At 41.1% G+C, this 25816-nt stretch overlaps 1 protein-coding gene across 5 annotated transcripts in view; it reads left to right on the top strand.

Annotated features, from left to right (window-relative positions):
- Positions 1 to 8535, top strand: part of PPP2R5C (protein phosphatase 2 regulatory subunit B'gamma) — a 289245-nt gene extending 280710 nt beyond the window's left edge. For all 5 annotated transcript variants that reach the window (XM_030215541.1, XM_030215540.1, XM_030215539.1 and 2 more), the window contains one exon: positions 5876 to 8535. In XM_030215541.1, the coding sequence (XP_030071401.1) occupies positions 5876 to 6007 (132 nt within the window). In that variant the 3' untranslated portion in view covers positions 6008 to 8535. The remainder of the gene's footprint in view (positions 1 to 5875) is intronic.
- Positions 8536 to 25816: the final 17281 nt, after the last annotated feature.

Below are 25816 nucleotides of genomic sequence, written 5' to 3'. Positions count from 1 at the left end.
GGGTGCCATAACTTTCTTCAGCAGAGCAATCCTTGCAGATTAGTCATTAAACAGTAGTAAGCGATGCCCCTCATATTCCAAACTCTCCTTGGTAAGAAACACTTTCAACAGTTGCTCCTTCTCCAATCAGTTGATAAAATGAGCTATAGCGGTGCGCGATTTACTGTTTGGTGCTCCCCTTGCTCTGATCCTGTGTACGTGGTCACAGCAAAAAGACATACCACCGCCAGTGAGGCCCAACTGCTTCAGAAGCCATGAACTGAAAAACTGGTAAAGATCCTTATCAGCTACCGCTTGAGGTAAGCCAACAACTCACAGATTATTTTGGCGGTTGCGATTCTCTTAGTCTATAGTGGAGCTCACTGTTCTCTTTCTGTAGGTCAGCTGTCTGACACGCCATACTCTGGGCCTCATCCTCATGTGCCAACACCCAATGTTCCACCTCTTGTCAGCCGACAAGCTTGCGAATTGAACTTCTCATTGATTTCACCAATGGCAGACTGATGTTTAAGGCGATCCTCTAGAGCTGTCACCATGTGAAATATTTCTTGTGCCCATTCGCACTCCGGCATTGCCACCATTGCCTGCCCTTCCACCATCTTGGCCATTCTTGGTCGATGATATTTCAGGCCTCGCTGGTTCCTCTTGGGCATACCTTCATGTCTATCTTATGCTCTCACCTCAGACTGTGCCCAGTACTGCATACAAAACGGTACCGCTAGTCAGGGAGCCAAACGATAGGGGGAAACCCAAGATGAAAGCAGGTATTTGCAAGATCTCAATGGAGCTCTTGTTCCCTGCTGCTACTCAGGTGGCAGGGATCACCTACCCAGTATTCTATAACTACACACATACCTTTTGGAATGTGTTGACACACCCATGCCCCCCCACCCCATGACCATGCCCCCTTTCAGGATACGTGTTAAGTGAGTTAGGTGCTCTGTTTTATAGAATGGCCAGATACATGCACAGATTTTAGTGAGTGTTGTTGCACCCAATTATTGATCGTTAAGAGCTCAGTAACCAATTTGCATGCACATCTAGGCAGCACGCCCAAATTTGGGTGCCATATATGGAATCCAAGGGAAAGACTTTTTGACCCTGAGGTCTACCATTTTATGTGTAGGTTTTTTTTGTATTTTGTGGTGGTTATTTCCTTTTCTTTAAACCCGTGCAGTTGTTAGGTTTTCTTTTGTTTAGGGAAGATGCTAATGTCTTTGGCTAGGTTTTGAAATCTAGTTGGCTGATTTGTAACAGTTTGTGCCACTTAGTTGTTACTTGTTTATTTTCTGAGTAGTATTTTTTCTTGGGGGTGTGTATTTTCCTTCCTTCATTAGATATTATATATTGTGAATGTATATGTAGAAATCCTATATAATAATACTCACCTCCAACGTGCTATGAGCCTGGCTGCCTGTGTCCGTAACTTTGGGCTCCGAAACCCCAGCTGACGTCACTGGGCGCATTACGCCGAAAACCCAGGGGACGTGATCAAGTTGGAATCTGTTTGTGTGCGTACGTCAGACACACGAGCACAAACTGATTCAAACTTGATCACGTCATTCGTCCACACCGCGCGGCCGTGAAGAGGAGACTTCAGCTGGGGTACGCGACGGCGGCGGGGGAGGTTTGGCGGCAGGAAGGGGGCTCGAGACGTTTGCGACAGGGGGGTCCAGGGGTCAGGAGCCTCCGAGGGGGGGGTCTGGAAATCAGAGGGAGGAAGGCAGGGAGGTGGGCTCTGCAAATCGGAAGGAGGGAGGTGGGGTCTGGAACTCTGAGAGCGGGAGGGAGGGGTCTGGAATTCAGATGGAGGGAGGGGGGGGTCTGGAACTCGGAGGGGGGTCTGGAACGGGGGAGGGACGGGGTCTGGAATTCGGAGGAGGGGAAGGGGGGGGAATGCATTACCTGTAAAAAAAAGTTTAAAAAAAAGGGGGGGGACTACCCTGGAACTTGGAGGGAGGGGGGACGACCCGGAAACATGGAGGAAGGGGGGACCCCAGGCACACACACTCTCTCACAGAAGGGGGGACACTGGAACTGGGTGGGAGGGAGGGACCCCAGGCACACACACTCGCACATAGTCTCACTCACTCTGTCACATACACACACTCGCAAATTCACTCTCTCTCACACACACAGTCACTCTCACACACACTCCGAAGAAAACCTTGCTAGCGCCCGTTTCATTTGTGCCTGAAACGGGCCTTTTCTACTAGTTACATATAGAATGGAGACATTCAGCAGGACACAGTTGGTAACATGGAATCCTTATGAATAGAAATTCCATGTGTCAAGGGAAAGAGAATACAGGTGGGGCTTTACTACTGTCCGACAGGCCAGAATGAACAGACAAATGATAACATGTTAGCAGAAATTGGAGAAGCTAGCAAATTTGGCAACACTATAGAAATGGGTGATATTGACTGGATAAATGTCACATCAGGAAGTGCTAGGGAGTTAATTTTTCCTAGGTAAAATAAATGACTGCTTCATGGAGTAGCTGGCTCAGGAAGTAACCAGAGGGGGAGCTATTTTAGATCTGATCCTTGGTGGAGTGCAAAACTTGGTGCAAGAGGTAATGGTGTTGGAGCTACTTGGCAATAATGCGATTTATCTCTCTATGTAAACTTGAATTGTGCAGTACAAGAACTTTGGGCTGGTTTCACAGTTTCAAATCCTATAAGACTCAAGCTTACAGAGAGCCAAATTGCGATGCAAAAGTGGGAAACATGCCATTTGAGGCAGCTCTACGAAACACAAAATTTGGGGAGGGGGCGATAATAAAATCATAGGCACTAGCATGCAATTTCTAGGTAACATGGTGGCCTAGCACCTGGGATTTGTCAAGCCTTGTAATAAAGGTCTATAAAAATCCTTAATGGAGTGTTGATGGGTAAATGCAAATTGATTGTTTACTCTATCAAAAGTACAAAGACTGGGGGATGCTCCATGAAATTACATAGTAGCATATTTAAAACAAATAGGAGAAAATATTTTTTCACTCAGAATATTGTTATGCTTTGGAGTAGAGAATGACGCGGAGACAGTTTGTCCCCGTCCCAGCGAACTCTGACCCCTTCCACAGAAGCCTCAAACAGTTGATTTTATATTTAAATCTTTTTATTATAGTATCAAATGAAACAATATTCTCAACTATCATTTATGAAGCAAAAATAGAAGATGCATCCCCCCCATCTTCCCTCTCTTCCCTTTAACAAACATCCCCTCCCCTCCATGCCCCACTTACAAAGGTTCCAGAATAATTAACTTACGAACTGGACAATGTTGCCACATTTATGCTGACTCTCTGAACTTCTGAATGAAGGAAGCCCTTCCCTCATTACCTCTCCGTGAAATAGTAGTAGTAAAAAAGGCAAGTGCATTTTTATAATATACCAGTGCATTCCCACAAAACAAAAGGAGCAGGTTCCCACGTGCCATCTTTTTCTTTTTATGTAAGCACAGGAAAAGAAGATGCTAAATGCTCCCAGGCCAGGTCTCAACCTAATTAATGATTTTTTAACAATTATAAATAGTAATGTAAGTCTAATTGTTGAGCATCTGAACTCATATGATGTCTGTGTTTTTTGGTGGCCCTATCTATACTAGATGAAAACACCTCTGCAGTGACTCAGGGTGTCCCTATAACCAGCCCTTCCAAATGAACTAATTACTACTTTAACCAATAAAACCAGTAATATTTCCTCTGTGTACATCCATATGCTGCACAAGCCAGCATGGGGGGGGGGGGGGTGGGCAAGGCTAGAGGGGGCACCTTACCGTGGTCTTTACAATGTCTGAGTGTAGTCTCAACTCCCAACTCTGTCCTCAGTCCTGTGCCACCCGCAGCCGCTGTTCTCTCTCCTTAACCTGCATTATTAACTACTGTACGACGACACCAGCCACATTACCACCACCACACTGAAAAATAATCCATAAAATGGCTACTGTGGTGGCACACTATTTAACAGTGTGGTGCTGGTGCCAGAGTTAAATGAGACAAAAAGAGGCCAGTCAGGGTCCTGGTGATGTCAGCATGGTGGGTGGGGAGGGGAATCTGATGTGCCGGCGTTTGGAGAACTGTTTGCATGCTTTCCTGCACATGCGGGCAGGGAGGAGGAGCAGAAGAACGAGAGGAGGAAGCTGGATTACGTGTCCCAGCAGTAAAACTGCGGTAAAGGTAGGCATCTGTTTTAGCGTGGGTATAGGTATTACTACCACTCCCGCGGAGTGGGGAAATAATTGCAGTTTGCACCTGCAGTAAAATATGGAAACGTTTTGCCATTCTGCGGTGTAACCGCAGATTTCCACGGCTACCCGCTCCCGTGTCATTCTGTACTCTAGAGCTCATTGCCGGAGTAAGTAGTAAAAGCAATTAATGTAGCTTAGGTTTAAAAAGGTTTGTAAAATTCCTCAAGGAAAAGTCCATAAACCATTATCACAGTAGACCTGGGAAATGCCACTGGTTATCCCTGAAGTTAAGTAGCAGGGAATCGTGGTACTTTTTAGGACTCTGCCAGGTGTTTGTGACCTAGATTAGCACTGTTAGAAACAGGATACTGGGCTAGATGAACCCTTGATCTGAACCAGTAAGGCAACTCTTATGTTCTTAACTCCGCCTGTTTTATTTCTTTGATTTTTCATATTGTGTGGCAGGTTTTTTCAGTCTGTAGCCATTATGCACAGTCACTTCATGCACAGCTTCCTAAACTGTGGGGTCATGACCCCAAATGGAGGTTGCAGACCCCCCATTTGGGGACAAAGCCTGGCCAGGCAACTGTGAGGTGTCACATGTTTTTTGGGTGAAGGGGGTACCTGTATGTGGGTACAGTGGGTTTCTGGTGAGTTTTGGAGGGCTCACAGTTTCCACCACAAATGTGACAGGTAGAGGGAGATAGGGACCAGAGTGCCCCACTCCATGGTGCACTGCACTGACCACTACAGTACTCCAGGGACCTGCATGCTGCTCTAATAAACCTTTCTCTAACATCTGAAGCTGTCTTAGAGGTTGCTAAATCATATTTGTATTCACATTTGTGGGGGGTGGTAGGGGGTCAGTGACCACTGGGGAGGGTATTGGGTGGTCACGCCTGATTCCCTCCACTGGTCATTTAGAGCACCCTTTTGTGCCTTATTCATTATAAAAACAGGTCTAGCTCAAAACATCTTAGCTGTAGACCTGGACTGTTTTGTTTTGTTCCATTATGGCTGAAAAACATCCAAGTGTTAGGAACGCCCAGATCACGCCTTTAACACACCCTTGATACACCCCCTTGTGATTTGAATGCACTTTTGACGGACTTCATAGAAAAACTTCTAAAAATTGGTTTTGAAAATACCAATTTGAATGTTTTTCTCTTTTGAAAATTAGCTCCATAGTAACCTATGGTACTTTGTAAGTCTAAGTGCTTTAAAAATGAGCCCCATATTCTACTTAAATTAGCTTCTCACATTGTGAAGAACTGGACCAAAAGCCAAAATGGTCTCTGATACTTTTTTTTTTTTTTTTTAAAGAACAGGGGCTTGTACAGTGTTCTTAGGGCTTCTGATTTTATGGTCTGTATTCTGAAAATAGTTTTTCATTTATTTAAAGCATTATAAAACCAGAAGTTCTAAAATCATTGAAAACTGAGAGTTTGAATAGGAATAATGGGCCTAAAATTCAAGCTATTATACAGTGAAACTTAAAAGTACAACCCTTAAAACTAGGAGTATTATACTTAAAAATATTACTAAATTGTAGATGTTTCCATAATTAAAATTTATTGTCTGTATTAATATGTAGTATCTGTCTAATCACAGTTTCAACATTCTTGTGAGGTAGATTTTTAGGTATATCAGATAATTGGCTTATGGCCAAATTTTTGCATTTCAGGCACTGAAAGATATGAAAAAAGAACGTCCCCTTGTGCGGCGCAAGTCAGAACTGCCTCAGGACATCTATACCATGAAAGCCTTGGAATCCCACTGCAGAGCTGATGAGATCATAGCACATGATGGGCATTAGATAACGACCATGAAATATTGGGAAGGGGGACTTATTTCTGGACTCAATTACACAGTAGAAAATTTTACTTTTGGTGCCATACCAATTACTTACACAGTCAAAGCTTTCTTCGTCCCAGTTCTCTAGGCAATAACAGTCCAGTTTGCAGCTCAAGATTAGTTGTTCAAACAATGGTAAACTATCTGATTCAATATACAGGACCATGGGTTGACTAGTATTAAATGACCATGTCTGTTGGTGTCATCATAGTACCAGCATATAAGTTACATAAAATGTCTGTAATATAGTTATTGTAATATGCTTCCAGCAGATTGGAAGTCATGGAAATAGTAGCTGGTATTATGGTGGTATCAGTATGATGTTCAGAATGCAAACTACAGCTGAGATTCCTAAACGTTTCCAAGACTTTGCAAACCTAAAACTTTCCATGTTATGTGCATCTCACAAATTACCAGCAACTTAGAAACTAATACAGTTGAAAAGCTTGACTTGCGTCTTATAAAAAGTAGGCCATAAAGGGGTTAATTTCTATGACAATCCTTAGTTACCGATTGTATTATTTTTCTGAATTCTGTCAGCTGTTCCTTTGCTTTGGATTAACGCAATATGTACTATGACCAGGTAGTTTCTGTGTAATTTAAAGCCATATTTTTCCAGTCTTTAATATGTCAGTAATGCAGCATTAGTATTCCGGAGTGAACAGGTGAAAATATTTGTTCTTAGATCAACTTGCATCCAACCTGACTGGATTCTAATCAAGGATTTCGTTTACAAAGTGTATTTGTTAGAATATGTGTGTGTGGAGGGGTGGATTTTTCTGTATCTTTATTTTTGAAGAAAGCAAATTCACTACTGCCTTTCCTCCTGAGCTTTTAGAATTTGCTTATTTGGCCCTAGGAACGTCAGTATTCCATGGGAGGCAGCATGAATTCATTTGTTACTGAATTTTTTCAGCTCACTTGGGGTGTTTTGCCTTTCAGCTTAATACAGAAAAAGTAGACATGATGGTCTGTCACTTTTGTCTATTAGAAAGTAGGCATTAAATGACATTGTTCTGCATTCTATCAAATGTGAGTCTAAAAGCTCTAGGCAAAGACAGCAATGACAGTTATATATGAATGTTATCTACCTTTTTCACTGTTAAGCACATTTATTGCAAATGCAGCTCTCAGAAAATGTAAATGCATGTATATTGCTATTAGATTCAAATGCTTCTATATTTTCTCAAGATTACATACATGACTGAGGTTTTTGTTGTGGCTGGCACATCACTAGGAGAAAAAAATAACATTTTAATGTAGTGCCGTGTCCTCTGCATTTGATTTTTCTCAGGGTGGCCAATATTGATATATTTGCCCTGTTTTGAATCTGTTTGCTGTCTTATTCGTTCCTGCTTGTCAAGAAGGTTTCACTTTATTTTGTGTTTGCCAGCAAATTAGGTTTTGGATCTTTTTTTTTTCTGTGCATGAGAACATCAAACTGTGGTTTTCAGAAGCTACAGCAACTGTAGTTTGTGTCCACAAAAATAATGACAGATCAAAATATTCATAGTCGCCTGCATAAACAATAGTATCAGCTGTCTATTAATCAAGAGTGCAATTTCCGAATTCTTTAATCTCGTATTGAAGCAGGGTTAGGTCAGGAGAAGACTGTGGCACCAATAAAGAAAAGTAAATTGACACATTACACCCCTCTTAATAAAAGTTCTCTTTTTGAAAAGAAATACTTCCTGTCAAACTTGAAAAGTATATGCTTTGTTGTTATAATGACGCAAATAAAAGCAGTTTAATGATGCTGCCTCCTTTTGAGGGGTAAAGGGTGCTTTTTTAGTGTTTGTATACTTGATATACCATTGTTTGAACTTCCATCTTTGGCTGGTAGTTATCTGATACCTTTGATTTGTGGGTATTTTTTGGCAAACTGCTTCTGAAAGGTAGTAATCTTTTTATTTACGCCCAGAAAAACATATATATAAATGATTGGTTGACTGTGTAAAGCTCAACATATACAAACATCTTTCTTTGTCTAGATTTTATTTCTGTTCTTTATTGAAGACAAGCATTCACCAAAAAGGAAATGCCATGTTGATTAAAAATAGTATTTTCTAAAATGGCACAGACTGATTGTGATCCATGGAACATTTCCTAATGTCATATGCAAAATGAATTTCGCGCATAGAAGGAAAAAAAATCATAGAATTGTTTTACTTCTAAATTGTATCTGCACACCCTTCTCTGCAGGAGTTTAAAAATACTTCATTACATAAATATTAAAATCTGAATGGGATTTTGGTGATTGTTTTTCTTTATAAAGTTCATGTTTGACACCCTCACGTGTTCTTCAAAACCTATAGCTGTATATCAGGAATGTCAACTGTAATATGACAAGTGTCTTTTAGTGTGGCTTTAGTATGGCTTCATTTTAATATTGTACATACACTGTACTTTGTTTTATGGTAATAATAAAACTGTAGACTTCATATTTTGTACAAAATGGTCCTATGTACAGAATAAAGAGTTCCTAGAAACTGCAGTTGTAGGTAAGTGAGACAATTTATTTTCTTCTAGACTTTACCTGTAACTTTCTGCCTTGGGGAATGTTGAGTTCAAGTGTACCTATTTCTGACATTTTGTAATACAAAATTTCTCTTTGTTCTGACATTTAAGTTTTTGACGAAAACCTTCATACACTTTCCATTTAATGTGCTCTCTTATCTAGTTTTACAAGATTGAAAATGGTGTATTATATGGATAAAATAAAACAATGTGAATTTTACTACTTCATTATGTAAGCTAAATTTACCTACAGCACTGCATCTTCCGCTTAGGAAAACTGCACAGAGCAGCACTGTCTCACCTGTCAGCTACATCCAGGAAGCAATCACTTCCCCCCTACTGAATCTAAGATCTTGAACCATTCATCGTTTGGTAGATACATTAACTTGAATGTCTGCATCCCAGTTATAAAGAACTAGCTGTAGCTATTTGTTTAGCTTCGTTTTTGTCCGTCAAGGAAATGTTTTACTTAAGGATTTCCTTCTGTGGATGCCTGACAAACTTACAACTCAAAGGAAAAATGAGCTTGAGTAAGTACACCACTGCTATTCAAACTTACTGACACTTTAGTAGACAAAATTTCTCTGGGTTTATTATTGTCATATAAAATATTGAAACTGTAAAATTTTTAATTTTCTTGCATAGGTCGGTTGCTTTCCACCTGATTACAATTCAGGATGATAGCAGCTCTCGTTTAAATTGCAAAAGAAAGTGCATGTTTTAAATGAGCTTCTGCATAAACCTTGTTAGGTAAAAACATTCAGTCCATGATACTGGACTGTATTAAAGGGCTATATAATGATTGCACACCTGACTAAGGAAAAACAGGCAATGTTTTTCTTTGGGATTGCTTTTTTTTATCTTCTTCATTTTAAGGTGAAGTCTGTGTACCATGTCCCTAGTCTGTCTGATCCATGATGGAACCTGTTGGTTGCAGCTTTCTGTTCAGTAGCTAAGTAGGGGACAATGGCAAATAAAAAGTCCCCTCGAGGTACGCTGGTCTCCAAATGTTGCTGTTTTAGTTCATTTAAGCTTTTTTATTATTATTTAAAATATAATGTGAGAGAAAAAATATAAAGATTGCAAATGTCATCTTGGAATTTTTTTTTCCAGGGCTGGCTTAGTGGCAGTGATGCTTACTGCCATTTGGAGGATCGCCACATCAGGTCCTCAGCACCATGGGTGGTGAGCCAGGGTTGGAGATGCTATAAAGGGGAAGCCATTGTTAAAGGTGTCAGCTTGGAATAACTTTATAAGGAGATTGAGCTTGTAGAACAGTGATTTATATGCTAAAATTGTCACTCTTTAAAAAAATGCCCAGGAGTATATACACAGACACATAGCACCTACTTTTACATAGTAGGTGTTCCCAGTTGTAGAGACAGGATTGGCATTTTATATGCATACTTTATAGAACACAGCATGTGCAGATAATTCGTTATGGCTCACACATGCATGGTTATTCGTTCCTCAGAGCCCCATCTCCAAACAGACACAGTGTAACTAGGAAAGGTTTAGAGATGAACAACTAATGTGATAAGCCTCTAACAAGACCTTCTTAACATTAGAATATTAAAGCATCAGAACAAGAAATCAAAACAGCAAAGTGAACCTAAAAATGTACCTATATTGCTCTGATCTCTCTCCATATGCCTGTTCTGGAGCCAAGCCTTCATCCCCTTACGGGGATCTGACATAATCTGACTACTAAAAACATATTGTTGATTGCACCCAAAAATGGTGAACTGCCACTCAAATTGCTATTGTCCTAGTAATGTGAAGCCTAACATCTTTATTGGGTGGTACATAACATTTTACTGAGCTGATTTCAATTTGCTATCTAATATATTTTATCTGAGTCACAACCTTGTTTTAACAAAAAACAATTGTGAAAAGATTAAATATTCATCCAGTGTAACGTTTTCAGCATTGGAGTAATATGGTTAGATATCTGGAGCCTTCCTATGAGATGTGCAGCAGTAATTTGCAGTATTTGAAGGTAAATTAAATACATCTTAGGGAGCCCAACAGAATATTACCATAATCAAGGCAAGTACTGCATGAATTTCTTTACTCGGTTAAATTTGAACCTATGTAATCACTTATAAAATAAATAAAAATTGAACCCTAATCAACTGAGATGTATGAACTTTAAAAGACAGATCTGAATCCAAATAAACGCCTAGGTTCCATGCCAAATCTTTTAGTAGCAACTCTTGGGACCAGATTTTAAGATTCAAACGTGATTGCTATATTCCCCTCCCCAGAAAAAGTACTTCAGATTTCTTAACATTGAAAGTGAAACAGAAAATTATACCAGATTTTAAAAAAATATGGCCCATCAAGTCTTCCTATCTGTACTATCCACTATCCCTTCCTCTCCCTTAGAGATCTTGCATGCTTTTCTCATGGTTTCATGAATTCAGATACAGTCTTCATCTCCACCACCTCCACTTAGAGGCGTGTCCATACATCCACAACCCTTTCCATAAAGAAATATTTCCTTAGATCAAGTTTGTGTATCAATTTGATATATCGCCTCTTTTGAAGCATGAATTGAGGCAATTTACATATAATTATTCAAGTACTTGCACTGTCCCTGATCACAATCTGAGTATATTGTACCTGGGGCAATGGAGGGCTAAGTGACTTGCCCAGGGTCACACGGAGCTGCAGAGGAAATTGAACCTGGCTCAGGATCTTAACCCACTGCCGACCTTAAGGCAGTAGTGGGAATTGAACCTGGTTCCCCAGGTCTGCAGCCCACTTCACTACCATTAGACCACTCCTCCACTCTTGAATGACTCATCTCCACGTGTTAGTTACTATTGAACCACACCATCCAGTGATCACCCCTAAGTCTATCCCCTTTCACCCTCATCCTGTGCCCCCTCAGTCCAGAATTTCCTGTCAAGTGACAGACTCTCCTTGCATTTTTGCCACAGAGGTATTTAAATGCTCCAATCAAATCTCCCCTTTCCCACCTTTCTTCCAAAATATACATATTGAGATCTTTGTCCCCATACGCTTCATGACAGACGCTAACCATTTTAGTAGTCACCTCTGAACTGACTCCATCCTGTTTGTATCTCTCTGAAGGTGCAGTCTCCAGAATTGTACACAGTACTCCTAATGAGGCCTCACTACAGACTTATACAGAGGCACTATCACCTCCTTTTTCCAGCTGGCCATTCCTCTCCCTCTGCACCCAAGCATCCTTCTGGTGCTTGCCATCACCTTTTCTACCTGTTTGGCCACCTGTAGATCATTAAATAAATCACACTAAAGTCCGGCTCTTCTTTCATGCATAGAAGTTCTTCATCCACTAACTGTACCTCTCCCTTGGTTTTTTGCAGCCCAAATTCATGAACCTGCATTTTGTGGGGTTTTTAGCACTAAATCTTAGCTCCCAAATTCTGGACCATTCCTCAAACTTCACTAGATTTTTTCCTCATATTATCCACACCATCAGGGGTATCAACTCTGTTGCATATTGTAAGAGGCAAATCTTACCAGACAGCCCTTCTGCAATATTGCTCACAAGAATGTTAAAAGAATTGGACGGCTATATGCCCTTAATATTACTGCCTTATTAGAAGATATGAGGAATCAGTTGGGGAAGAGGGAAGGAATTCCATTTTCATTGCGAGGTAGGGTGAACCTGATACAAATGGTAGTGTTTCCTCGTTGGCTGTATGCATTGCAGACAATCCCGCTCCGCTTACTTCAGAAGGATTTGAAAGTGTATACAGGGTCTTTAGTAGCTTTTGCTGGGCAAAAAAGAAACCTAAACTATGGACTTCTTTTATGTTAGGAGGGTGGCAACAAGGAGGGCTTGGGCTACCCGGTTTATACCTGTACAATCAAGCATGCTTGCTGCGGCATTTAGGGGATTGGGTTTGCCAAACTGGTGAGTTTACACCAATTGAATTAGAACGTGAATATTTTGCCCCTTATGATCTTATAACATTGCTACACCACAAGCGAGGCCAACTCCCGCCCCACTTTAAACATTGCACACTACTCCAACCATTGAGTGAGATATGGAAGTTACTGGCTAAAAGGATTGGGGGGAACCCTTCAGTTTTGGACCAATTAGCTCTCAGAGGCAATTTAGATTTTAGACCAGGCCAAGACAACTCAGTGTATCTCACATGGGAGAGGTTTGGAATCATAAGGGTTGAACATCTATTGGGACGCGAAAGGAACTTAATAAATTATGAAGAATTACAAGGTAGGATTGGCACATCTTGGGGGAATCATTTTGCATATGCCCAAGTTAAACATTACATATTAACTTTGAATCAAACACTGTTTAGGGCACGACTGGGACATACATACGTGCATTTTTTCAAGAACTGGAGGCCACGGGAGTGTCAGTGTCGTCACTCCAAAGGGCATTAGTGAAACGGGATAGTTCAAAAAAAGGTTTTAATAGTTAAAAACAAATGGGAACAGGAATTGGGGCGGCCACTAGCGGGATGGGATGTTGGGACAACGTGAGGGGGGTCCCGGGCCTTACATCTGATGAGAGACTATGAGAATGTGGATATAGGGTGGTCATGAGGGCCTACATGTCTAGACAACAGTTGGGTCATGTGGGTCCCTCGCAGGAGGCCAAATGTGTTAAATGCGGCCACTCGCCTCACACTCTTTTTCATGCCTTCTGGGCTTGCCCGCGTGTACGTGCCTTCTGGGAGCGCATCTGGGGTTTTATGATTAAAACCTTAGGGACCCCCGTGGCTGGGACCTGGGAACATTTTGTGCTGGATACACAACTAGCTTTCTGTACACAAACTAAGGGAGCATGTTTACTGTGTCGCAAACTGTCTAGTGGCCCAAAAAAGCATTCTACAAAGTTGGATAACTCCAGAACCACCAGCTTATTGGCAATGGAGGAACCAGATACATGTGTTAGCAATGTGGGAAGCAAGAGAGGTGAAGGGATCCCTGAAACTGGTGCAACACTTTACGCAGATTTGGAGCCCTTATATACAAGGATTAAGCCCTCGAGGGCGAAATTTGCTACTTAATAGATTAGAATAATATGCTCTTCACGGAGACTAGGTATGTTTTCTTATGATTCTCCCTGATTTGTAGTAGGACCCATGGGTGGGGAGGGGGGACTCACGTGGACTATCAGAGTACAAGCCCACGTGGGTAAGAGGGTAGGAGGGGTTAGAAGTTGGGAGGGAGAGCGGAGGGGGGTTAGCTGGGAGGTGGTAGATGAGGAGGTTACTACAAATTGCTGTGGGTAAGGGGGGTGGGGATAAAACTTTTAAAAACTTGATGACGGTCTGTAGAAGTATCATTGTTACTGTATACATTTTATTATATGAATCTTTGTATACCTTGAATTGTCATCAATAAAAAATGTTGAAACTAAAAAAAAAATTGGACGAAGAACCTGGCCTTGCAGTAACAGCCCTTTCCTCAGAGTGAACTCCATTTGCCATTACCCTTTGTTCCCTTCTACTCAACCAATTCCTAACCCAGTCAGTCATTTTCGGGTCTATACCAAGAACACTCTGTTAAGGCATTGCTAAAATCTAAGTACACCACATCCAGTGCTCTTCTTCGGTTCAACTCTGGTCACCCAGTCAAAAAAATTAATCAGATTTGTTTGACAAAGACCTACCTTCTACAAAAGCCATACTGCCTTTAGTCCTGTAATCCACTGGATTTCAGAAATCTCACTATTTTCCATTTCCAATATTCTACTCACCATAGAAATCAGACTTGCGGGCTTTGGTTGCCAGCTTTATCCTTACTTCTGGTTATGTGGAGAGGAACCATATCCACCTTTCTCCAGCACTTCCCTAAGTCATCAGTACTTTTGTATTTAATCCAGCCACATTGTTTGTCTACCTTCAGGTAACTACTCACAAATACAGTCTTCTGAAAATTGTTCAAGGACTATAACACTTGAATTCTTATTTGTGTTTTTCTTCTGGGGTCCTTTTTTTTCTGTATAACAAGTTTATATTACATCTCATGTAGAACACTTAAAAAATGCCATCTATTCCAAGAAACTAACATCAATCAAAAACAAGGAAATTCAAATACAGACATAGTATATACAACCTCAGTAAAAGGAAAAAGAAATGAGAGGGGCAAAAGAAAATGGAAAGGAGGAGAACCTATTCCAATATATTAGGAAAATGAATAGGAAATTCCTTACAGAGGCTACAGTTACATTAACATTTATACATAGAACCCAAGAGAAGGAAAGCCTTGGAAATTTGGGAACCATATATACAGTCTCTGTCACCTAAAGCTCGTAGCCTAATACTTAATAGGCTTTGAAACTTCGTTTGTTTTTGGGGTTTTTTCTTTTCTCTTTCACTTTTTCACTTGTTATTAATGAATATGTTGGAACAAAGTGGGAGAGTTGGAGATGGGTGGGGAGGGTTGGGGTTTGATCATTAAAAAAAAACTTTTTGATGACTTTTCTCGAGTGTTCTTTGATGCCAGGTAAAGCTGTTTTGTACTGTTAATGGTCATCAATAAAAATAATTTAAACTAACATTTATACATCGAAGACTAACTATTCTGTGTCCAACACATTCGCTATGGGAGAGGATGCTACAGTCTGAACTGGGGTCCTATTTCTGGTCCTTTGTCTATGAGCACAATAGAAATATTTAAGCAATTCCACTTTCTTCTTACCAGCTTCTACATGTTCCTCTTATCCACCCTTGATCCTCACAATGCCAAGTCTTGTTCACTGCCTCCCCCCCCCCCCCCCCCCCATTTTACCTTTAATTTGCATCTTTGCTCTCCTGACAACTTTACCAGCTTCTCTTAACTTTTCCAGATACTGTTGCTTGTTTTTCTCTTTCGGTGATCTTTAGTTTGTGAACACTCACCTCTCTTCTGTCAGCTTTTCAGCTACTGCTTTGAGAACCAATCAGCCTTCTTTTCCTCCTGTTTTTATTTACTTTTCTTGCCCCGTGCTTCTCTACTTCCCCCATTCAGCTAAAGACTCCTTGAGGTATTCTCCCATCTTGACCAAGTTAGGTTTTTTTTTGTTTGTTTTTTTTAAGTCTAGAGCCTTCACTTTTGAATGAATCATCTCCATGTGTTTCTTACTATTGAACGACACCATCCGATGATCAATGGATGTTGGATGTTCACCCACTTTAACATCCGAAATACTCTCTCCATTCATAAGCATCAAGTTCAGTATGGTCCCATCTTGCATGGGTTCCATTACGCACTGCTGGAACAGTTTTACCTGTAAATAATCTAGGATCTCCTTACTTCTAGATGACCTTGAAACAGGCATATTAAAATCACTGGTTGCACCCATGGCTTTACCTCTGGACAAACAATGGATATTCCAGATGCTTTTAAACATAAGGAAAAGCCATTTTTGGGTCTATGTATTTCCTTATTTCCGGATATTTCTCAAGAGAGACGCAGAGAAGAAGGAAACAATTTCTCATAATGAAACCGGCAGTAATACAAGCAGGTGGTACCTTTTTTCTGCGATACCCCTGCAAGTGTATATAATAAGGTTTGGTACTACCAAATATACCTTTATGGATCCATCTCAGCTTTCAACACTCATCGCCTCCAAGACAACTTCTGGAGCTTTATTTTAAAAAAATGTAACATCAATCTTTTCGCAAATGCTGTTTCCTTTTTTTTTTTTTTTCTTTAATTATTTATTCCTCCATTTTGATTTTGGAATCCCTAATTGAGAACTTGAGTGATATTTGTAATATCTAAAGAAAGTAATTTAACAGTTTAAAAATTTCTTTATATTTATCACTTTCTTTCAAGAATGTAATGCTTGAAAATAATATTGTAAACTATAAATAAAAAGAATAAAAGGCATGTGACAGTTTTAAAAGTTTAAATATTCAAGTTCAGTATCATTATTGTTTTTCAGTTTCAGTATTACATTTGGTTTGAATTACACTTTATGGGGCCAAAATGCATGCCAGAGCTAATCATGTTAAATCATGCGATTAAAAATATTGCATTATTGATTGTGATTACAATTTCTTAATTGTTGCCCATTCCTAGTTTTAATCAATTCTCTTCGAGCAAGCAGTTTGTAATACAACAGTCCAAACCACAGACCCCATCCTTTTATGTGAGAAAAAAAAAAGGTGACTGCTTTTGGGATGATGTAACATTTTGGATCCATGAGTTTTGTCATATTTCTCCAGAGACCGTCATGCATGTTGATCCAAGTATTCCCTCTTGCCCTATACAGCATTTCCTTGTGTAGGGTACTCTTTCCTTCTGTAATGCTTGTAATTCTGCATGCCTAGCCTTTTGCCATCATTTTTCTGATTGTCCAAAACCTGTTTCCATTCATGGAAACTGACTGTATGCCAACAGGTTCACCACCTATGTCTTGGTTTAGCTAACTTCATGGGAGCAATGTTATCAATCCCTTTCTTTAACATTCCACTCACTAAGTATTCTTCCCCAAATGAAAGCTTATCTCAGATTTCCAATCCAAAGGAACTGTAAAATTTCAGAGGAAACATTAAGGAGAAAGGTCTGAGCTATAGGCTTTTTCTCCATACAGTTGTCTCTAAGACCTTACAAGGAGCATACTATGACCATATAATCAAACCAAGGCACCCACTGTGTTACTGTTACAAGAAATGATTTACTTTGGGGAAAGAGCTCTAGAGCACTCGCTACTGTTTATAATTTAAGAGCAGGTGCTGTATTTATAAGTTTTAGGATATTAATTTCTCCACCAATCACCAAAGGTGATAATTGCAATAAATGAAATAAATTAAGTATATATAAAAGATACCATATACTCAGAACAAAGAGACCATATTTTTAGCTTCAAAAAGGTTGATTTAATATACAATTGCACACGAGAGGTAGGTTTTAAGAGATCTTTACAGATAATCTGTGCATAAAATAGAACAAAGTAGCAGCTAGGTTAACTTACAAGTCCTTGTTACAAGCATGCTGTGGTCCAGCTGATTGATGAGCACATGGTTAGGACAGGAACAGGGCTTCTGCAGTGAGTGGATCATCTGAGTTGCTTGCAGCTGAAGAGAATCTGAATCTTGGGGAAACAGCTTTTGCTTTTATATCTTGCAAGCTGCAGGAGGATATGCCATGTGGATCTTTTTCCTGGTTTCCACACGACCCTTGGGCATTTGCAAAGCATTGTGGTATCTTAGTCTCATGTCTGCACACGATCCCTGAGTCTTGGTCTCATGTCTTATGACATCACGAGACTTGCTGTCTGGATTTTGCTGGCAAATGGTCTTTTGATGTACAGGGCTTCCTGCTCAGTCTCTGGAGCAGATACACATTACAAGTCCTTCCTTTCTGCACATGTCTGAAAGCTGATGGGAGGGGCAGGTATACCTTTGACAAGCAAATGTCCTGTTTATGCTTTTCCTCTGAGTTCTTTGTCTTCAAGTTGGATTTCACACCTTTCTGTCTCTTGGGTCTTTGGTTTTCAGAGATGTCCAGGTACCCACCTTAGTCATGCTTTTGTTCAGTCTTTTTAGGTGGGAGGGCAGAGAGAGTTATATATCTCTCTTTTGTCTTTGTTAAGTGTTTGTAATTAACTATCCCTGCTATCAGAAGTTCCCAGAAAAAGGGATGGAGAGAGAGGGGCTTGAAATGAAACTATTCTCTCTGCTGCAGTGTAAAAGCTGCACAAATATATTGGTGTATATATAATCCAGCAAATATGCTACATATTTCAGTAATAAACTGATACCATTACATTACCTCTGTCAAAACCCCTTTGGAAATACCATTTACAAATATCAGTAAAGTGTTAAGCGTCCTGGCTCATGGTTGGGGCCCTCCACATATTAAATGTTATTTAGCTGTTCTAATATGTGCCTGTTAAGGTGGTTCATTTTAATTGTGCTGACATCAGTATCATATTTGTTATATAAATGTTCTTCCATGTTGCCTGTTATTTCTGACATCTATCTTATTTCTGTTATGACTGTTTTACAGTGCTGTTAAATATTATATTTCTGATACTGTATCACAAAAATCCTATTACTAGGATTCAATTTGCCAACTCAAAATTTACCTCATTGATTGTTTGCTCATATTGGTCATTTTACTATTCTTATGCTGTTAAAAAAAAAATTGTAGGTTTTATGTCAAGCTGTACGCTGCCTTGAGTGAATATCTTCATAAAGGCAGTTAATAAATTCTGATAAATCTCAAGCCATCATGGAAGTAAATTCCTTTAAAGTCCCTTTGGGTCCCTCTTCAAAATTAAAAAAAAATATCTCCTATTAACACTCTGTGGTCCCCAGAGCACGGTGTAAAGCCAGAATTCCCAAACCTGCATTTCCCCTAAAAACTAACAGGATTCTGAGTGTGATGGACAATATTCTGACTCAGTATTATTTTTTATGTTCCAAATGTGTGCTTACTTTCCTTGGGATAATGTTATAAAGGTATATATTTTATATAATTTAGTATAAAGTTTTTAGCCCACCACTTTCAGCTTAACAAAACATACAGAACAGGTTACAATGTAGAATTTAAATCACAAAATAAAGATCAGGTTTTATTAATGCTTGATATACTGTCCTTTATGTTCCTGTCAGATCTGTTTACAATAACTATATTTTAAAATACCATATTCTATAATAATCACTGGGGGACCCTTTTGCAGAGCGGCAGAAAGCTGTTACTGTTCAATCTAACAGGAGTACCGCCAGCGGTAGTTTTGCCCCGAGTATGTGCCATTTCAAGGGGAAAAAGAAAACCCCCAGAAATGGCTTCTGCAGTGATAACCCATCAGTAATCGGGCATTGCCGCATGTTGCCCGGTTAGCACGAGAGCCCTTATTGCCACTTCAGTGGGTGGCACTAAGGGCTCCCTGCTGCATGGCCATGTGGTAAGAGTTCTTTTACCAAATGCCATGTGTGCTGTGGGCTTTTTTTTACCCGCTGTAGTAAAAAGGGCCCTGGCGTGCAGGAAAAACAGCCCCCACCTCTAACACAGGGCCCTTTTTTCCCCGCAGATTGTTAAAAGGACCCCTGGGCTTTCTGAAGTTTAGGAAGGGCTACTATTGGAGGCACTTCAATTTTTTAGGAAGCCTGAATTTGATGACACAAGTCAAAAACAGCCAACAGACTGCTGAAATGTTCGACAATTTTTAATTATTGAAATAAATGAGTGAAACAATACCTTGTTGTTGTTTATTATGTTCTAACCATGCTTTTTTCATTATTTAAGCTAAATAACTGGAGAAAGTGGGGATTGAGGCTGAGATCAGACAGATTAATGTGTATTTGGATGTGCTGTGTTAAGAGTAGACTGTTACTATGGAGATGGAGCAGTCTCTGAAGCTTGTAAAATTGCTGGGCTGTGCTGGACAAAGCACTTGAGGAGCTGTATTAACATTAAATTTGCATCACTCTGAGCAGGAACAACAGAGGTAAATTGCCCTGCTGAGCTAAGGAATGGCATGTTTGTATTGTTATCCTGACTGGATTTCTGCCATGTGGAAGGGGTATTCCCTGCTGAAAGAGGAGGAGGGGGAGTTTTGTGTTTCAGGGAAGCTTTAGAGGTTGATGTCACAGTTGCATTACTGACAGTAAGGTTACTGTGGGTTTGTTTACTTACAGCTGGCTGAACAGGCTTAGAAGAACAGTGCTTGTGCCCACTGAATCACTGCTACCCCATGGTTGTGCCAGGCGGAAGTCGAGCAAGATCAGAGGTGGTGGAGGGTGGGGCAGCGGTCTTGATTCTGCAAGCCTTGCATTCCAGAACACACACACACACACACACACTGCAAAGGGAAAGATTGTGGTTTGATAAGTGGCAGTAATTTGTGTTAGGGGTTGAGGGGAGGAGTGTGGAGCTAAAGAAGTTTTCTGCAGAGGGGCAATTAAAAAAACAAACAAACCTGAGGTGCTACAAGGAGAGCTACGTGACATGGCTGCAGACAAAAAGGACAGAAGGGGCACTGAGGCATTTCTCTCCAAAACCCTCCACCCGCCCATAATGGCCAGACATTTCTTACCTCTTCTCAAGGTTATGGCTGGGGATGGGTGATTATTGGGGAAACAAAACTGTGGATATTAGACAAATTAAAGGCTTTTATGGCCCTGAAAGGAGGGGTGGGTAGTTATTAGAGAATACAGGATAGAAAGGAAGTACAAGACAGGAGACAGAGCAGTCTGACAGATCCCAAGAGTTTGGTTGCTCTGGATCCTGTCAGGCAGGCTGAGGAAGAGGGTATCACAGGTGGAATCAGGGCCAGTCTTAGAAATTGTGGGTGGACCCCACCTTCCACCATAAATCATAATTTATCAGATTAAAAGGAGGTTTAGAGCTCTCAGAACACCACCTCACCCCACATCTTGATGTGTATCCACCATGTTTCAGTGGAGAGCGGCAGCAATTTTCATATCCCATCAGCTGCTGAGCCCAGAGCCTCCTCATTGCTGTGTCCCACTGATGCGAGCTGCTAGGTAGTTGCCTACACTGTGAGCTCTGCATGCAACTAACAGCCTCTACAACAAGCTCTCAATTACAGCCTATCTTGCCTTCCCAGTCTGGGTCATGAGGCAGCCTGTTGTAAGCTCTTTTGTGCTTGCATTCAATACTGTCCACTACTATTACAGTTCTTTAAGTTTCCCAGAGATATGTGCAGATAACATCCAGACATTTAATATAGGTAAAATAACTTTTATTTGCCTACTGTAGATTGTACAGGATTAAGTGAGCACAATCGTCAGGAACACAGCATACAAGTCAGAAGCCAGGAACATATAGAAACAGCATCCAAAATCCTCCCTGTGAGGCCAACAGTCCCAATAAAAGAGATGAAAAGGCAGAGAGTTAAGGAGGGAAAGATGGGAGACAAAATAGACAAAGGCACTCAAGGATATAACTCAGCCCTGACCACCCAAGGCTGGCTATCAGCCAATAGGGAAATCCCTGACTACGTAGAGAAGAATTGGTTTCTGGCTGAGGCCTCTTTCCTTATCAGATGGGAAGGAGTACAAGGAATCTGGCTTTTACTCTGACTTAGCTCAAAATGCAGTTCAAGTTTTAGCAAAAAGTATGTAGTCTACTAATAGTAGCTAAAATAATGTACTACATAAGAATACAATGTCCTGCCTAGGCAGTTGCCTGGGCACTAGCTAAACTAGGTTACTGGACTAATAACATTACAAACTAGGATACATGTGTATATATGTACAAGTCAAAAACAGGTAATTTGTTATTACGTAGGCGATTGCTTAACTTCCACGTGGGTTTTTTTTTTTTTGCTGTTCCCATCACCCACCCTTGTGGAAGCAGGAAGTGACATTAAAAGGGGGTGGGACACAGCAGTGAGGAGGCTCTGGGTTTGGCAGCTGACAGGAATTGAAAATTGCTACCGCTGCCTGAGACTGGCCCTGGGTGGAATGTATCTTGAAAAATGTTTCAAGCGCTTTTAAGTTCAGCATGAGAGCATTCTAAACATAAAATGAGAGGGAGAATTTCCCATAGGGTGGGGCCACTTACACTAAAATTCCATGTATGTATGAAGTCAAAGCAAACAGTTCTGAAGGATGACAGGGTGAGGCAGTTGTACTGTGGCAAGAAGTATTCTCAGAATCCATCCCACTTCATTATGGGGTATCTTAAGGTTCCTTGTTAGCTCCCCTATTCAATTTTTTATGCCCTCCTCCCCCCCCCCCCCCCCCCCCAGCCACTTTTTAATGAATGCTGGTTTTGTGTCCATCTATGCGGATGATGTTCAAATCCTGGTATAGTTTGATCCCTCTAATTTCTCTGCTTTTTCTTCCTTAATAAAGAAATTATAAGCAGTTTTACAATGGACAGTGGCGTACCAAGGGTAAGGCGGTGGGGGCGTCCACCCCAGGTGCAAATAAAAAGGGGTGCTTTGCTGCCACTGTTGCCTCTCAGTCCCCAGTCTCCACCTGCCCATCCTCAGCTTCCTTGACATCCCCCTTATTGAACAGGGACTGTTGCTGATTGATAAGCTTGATTGTATTACATATTAGTCTTTAATCGTACAGTGCCTTGTAAAAGTTTTCTTATCCTTGTACATTTTTCACTTTCTGCTGTCTTAAAAAGTATAATTGAAAATGCCTTACAATAAGTTTTTGAAAGTGTAGAGCATATTGGCTAAGTTTTAATTAGGGCGCCAAAAAAGTGAGCGCTGAGCAATATTATATCAACAGCACACCGAGCTGGGTGCCATTTATAGAATAGCACATGGCATCAGGATCTTCACCCAATTTTGGACGTAAGGATTTATACCAACTGAAACCTGGTGTAAATCCTCGCACCTAAATTAAACGTGGATCAACCATATGCTATAATACGGCTCACAAATTCTGAAAATGCCCCCCCCCCCCCCCCCCCATGACCATGCTCCCTCTTTGGATCAGAGCTTAAACATTTATGTGCACATTTTTATAGAACATCAACTAGGAAGATGTGCGCATAAATGCAAATTGTTGCCAATTAATGCCAATAATTGATACCCAGCTATTAGTGATAATTGGCTTATTGTATTAAATTGCACTTGCAAACTGAGCATGTGCCCAAATTTGTGCATGCTAGTTTAAGCATCATTTATAGAATTCCCCTTATTGTGTAGATCAATAAATGAATGTGAAGAAATCATTGTAGAATTATTCAAAAAGTAATTCAGAATAAGAAACCAAAATGTCTTCACTGTAGAAGTCTAATCCAGGGCCGCCGAGAGACTGGGCCAGGCCCGGGACAAGGCCGCTCCTGGGGCCACCCCCACCTGAGTTCGCCGGGCCCCCCCTCCACCCGCCACCGGGCCCTCTCTCCACCCCTGGGCCCTCTGCACTGACCTTAAGCGCCTCAACTTCAAAAGCGCAGCAAGCGGCGGCAGACCACTCCTTCCTTCCATGTCCCGCCCTCGCGGAAGTTACGTCAGGTGAGGGCAGGACACGGAAGGAAGGAGTGGTCTGCCGCTGCATGCTGCGCTTTCGAAGGTGAGGCACTTAAGTTCAATGCCAGGGAGCGACGGAGGGCAGGCGGGCTGGACTGCGACGGCAGCGGCGGCGCCGGGTCGTCCCCCCCCCCGGAGGCCTGGGCCTGGGGAATTTTGCCTCCCCCTCTCGGTGGCCCTGGTCTAATCATCCCTTGGCTCACTGCTTGTTGGAGCCTCTTTTGCAGCAATAACAGTCGTGGGTTGTTTAGAATAAATGTCTACCGGTAGTGGGGTGATGCTTTTTGCCCACTGTTCTTCACAGAATGATACCAGCTCTCTAAAGTGGGTTGGGGGATCATCTGTGGATTATAATCTTCAAATCTTACTTTAGCCCAAAAGGTTCTCCGCTCTGGTATCCTTTTGTATCTTTATTAGTCCCTATACTCCGTCCATCCGTTACATTCAGCCATCGCCCACCACTTTTTCCCTTCCATTAGTCTGTTGTTCTCGCCTAGAATTCACCTGTCATTCAGCATTCTTCTATATTGCTCCCACACTTTGTAATTCCCTCCTTTCACTCTGTTCAGAACCCTCCTATGTTCACTTTAAAGCCCTATTAAAGGCTCATTTGTTCTCTATGGTTTTCCCTAGGGGATAGGATGGGACTTAGGTCTAGCAGCAATGTGCAGTCCCTTGTGTGTGTGTGGGGGGGGGTCTCTTCTCTTGATTACTAAGTCTCCTTTCTTTCCTCTCTTTCTTCCAATTTCTCTTTCCTATTGATTTTAATGGAGTTCTTTACCCTTGTCTGATTTTTATTGTGAACCACTTGTGTGGAAAGACAGTAAGTTTTAAATAAACTAATGTAAACTAAAGGTATTTGATTGAATTGAGGCCTAGACTTTGACTGGGCCACTCAAGGTCATTGATTGTTACATTTGTACCCCGCGCTTTCCCACTCATGGCAGGCTCAATGCGGCTTACATGGGGCAATAGAGGGTTAAGTGACTTGCCCAGAGTCACAAGGAGCTGCCTGTGCCGGGAATCGAACTCAGTTCCCCAGGACCAAAGTCCACCACCCTAACCACTAGGCCACTCATTCACTTTCTTGTTGAGTCATCTCATTGTTGCTTTTGTTTTGTGCTTAGGATTATATCCTGCTTAATAGGTGAATGTTCAATGTTCTTTCCATTTACATGTCTATGGCAGACTGGAACAGTTTTTCTTCCAGAATCTACCTCTGCTTTACATCATCCATCTTCCTTTACAAGCTTGCTGTCCTCACTGCTAGAAAGCATCCCCACAATATAGTGCTGCCCCACTATGATTTAAGGGTCTATAGGGATGTGTTAGCAGGGTGATGTACTGTATTTGTTTTATGCCACACATAATCAGCACAGAGATCAAAAACTTTCACTTAGACCTCATCAGATCATAAACCCTTCTCTCCGATCAGTGCAATGTCCCCAGAGTTTCTGTGCAAATGCTATGTGGCTTTTTGTCAGCAGCAGCTTCCTTTCTTGTTATCTTCCTGTACATGGTATATTTGTAGAGTAATCTTTAAATTGTTAAACAGTTAACATTTTCCCCTATCTCAACCAGAACTTTTGTAGTTTGTTTTAACTGTGGCCTAAGATCACTTATCTTCCTCAGTATGGGGATAGTGTGTCAAATGTCCGAGTGGCTGCACACCTGGGAAGCAGTGACCATCAAACGGTTTGTTTTGATATATTGGCTCATGTGGATGGCGGCCACTCTAAACTGAAAGTCCTGGATTTCAAGCGAGCTGACTTTAACAAAATGGGAGAATACCTGAGGAAGGAGCTGATGTGCTGGGAGGACATACGTGAAGTGGAAGGACAGTGGTCCAGGCTGAAAGAAGTAATAAACAGGGCCACAGACCATTATGTAAGGAGAGTAAATAAAAGCAAGAGAAAAAGGAAACCGATATGGTTCTCAAAGCAAGTGGCTGAGAAAATAAAGATTAAAGAGTTAGCGTTCCAGAAATATAGAAAATCTCAAGAGGAAGAACACGGGGAGGAATACCGGATGAAACTGAAAGAAGCCAAGAGAGAGGTACGTCTGGCGAAGGCGCAAGCGGAAGAACAAATGGCTAGAAATGTAAGGAGGGGAGACAAAAACTTCTTCAGGTATATTAGTGAAAGGAGAAAGACTAAAAAGGGAATTGTGAGACTAAAAGATACAGCGAAACGCTATGTAGAAAATGATTAAGAAAAAGCCAATTTGCTAAATAGATACTTTTGTTCTGTTTTCACTGAAGAAAATCCTGGGGAAGGACCGAGAGGGACTGGCAAAAGTACACCTGAGCATGAAGTGGATAGAGCACCGTTCACA

Source organism: Microcaecilia unicolor, chromosome 9, assembly GCF_901765095.1.
Source record: "Microcaecilia unicolor chromosome 9, aMicUni1.1, whole genome shotgun sequence".
NCBI lineage: Eukaryota > Metazoa > Chordata > Amphibia > Gymnophiona > Siphonopidae > Microcaecilia > Microcaecilia unicolor.
This window is presented reverse-complemented; position numbering and strand designations above follow the sequence as displayed.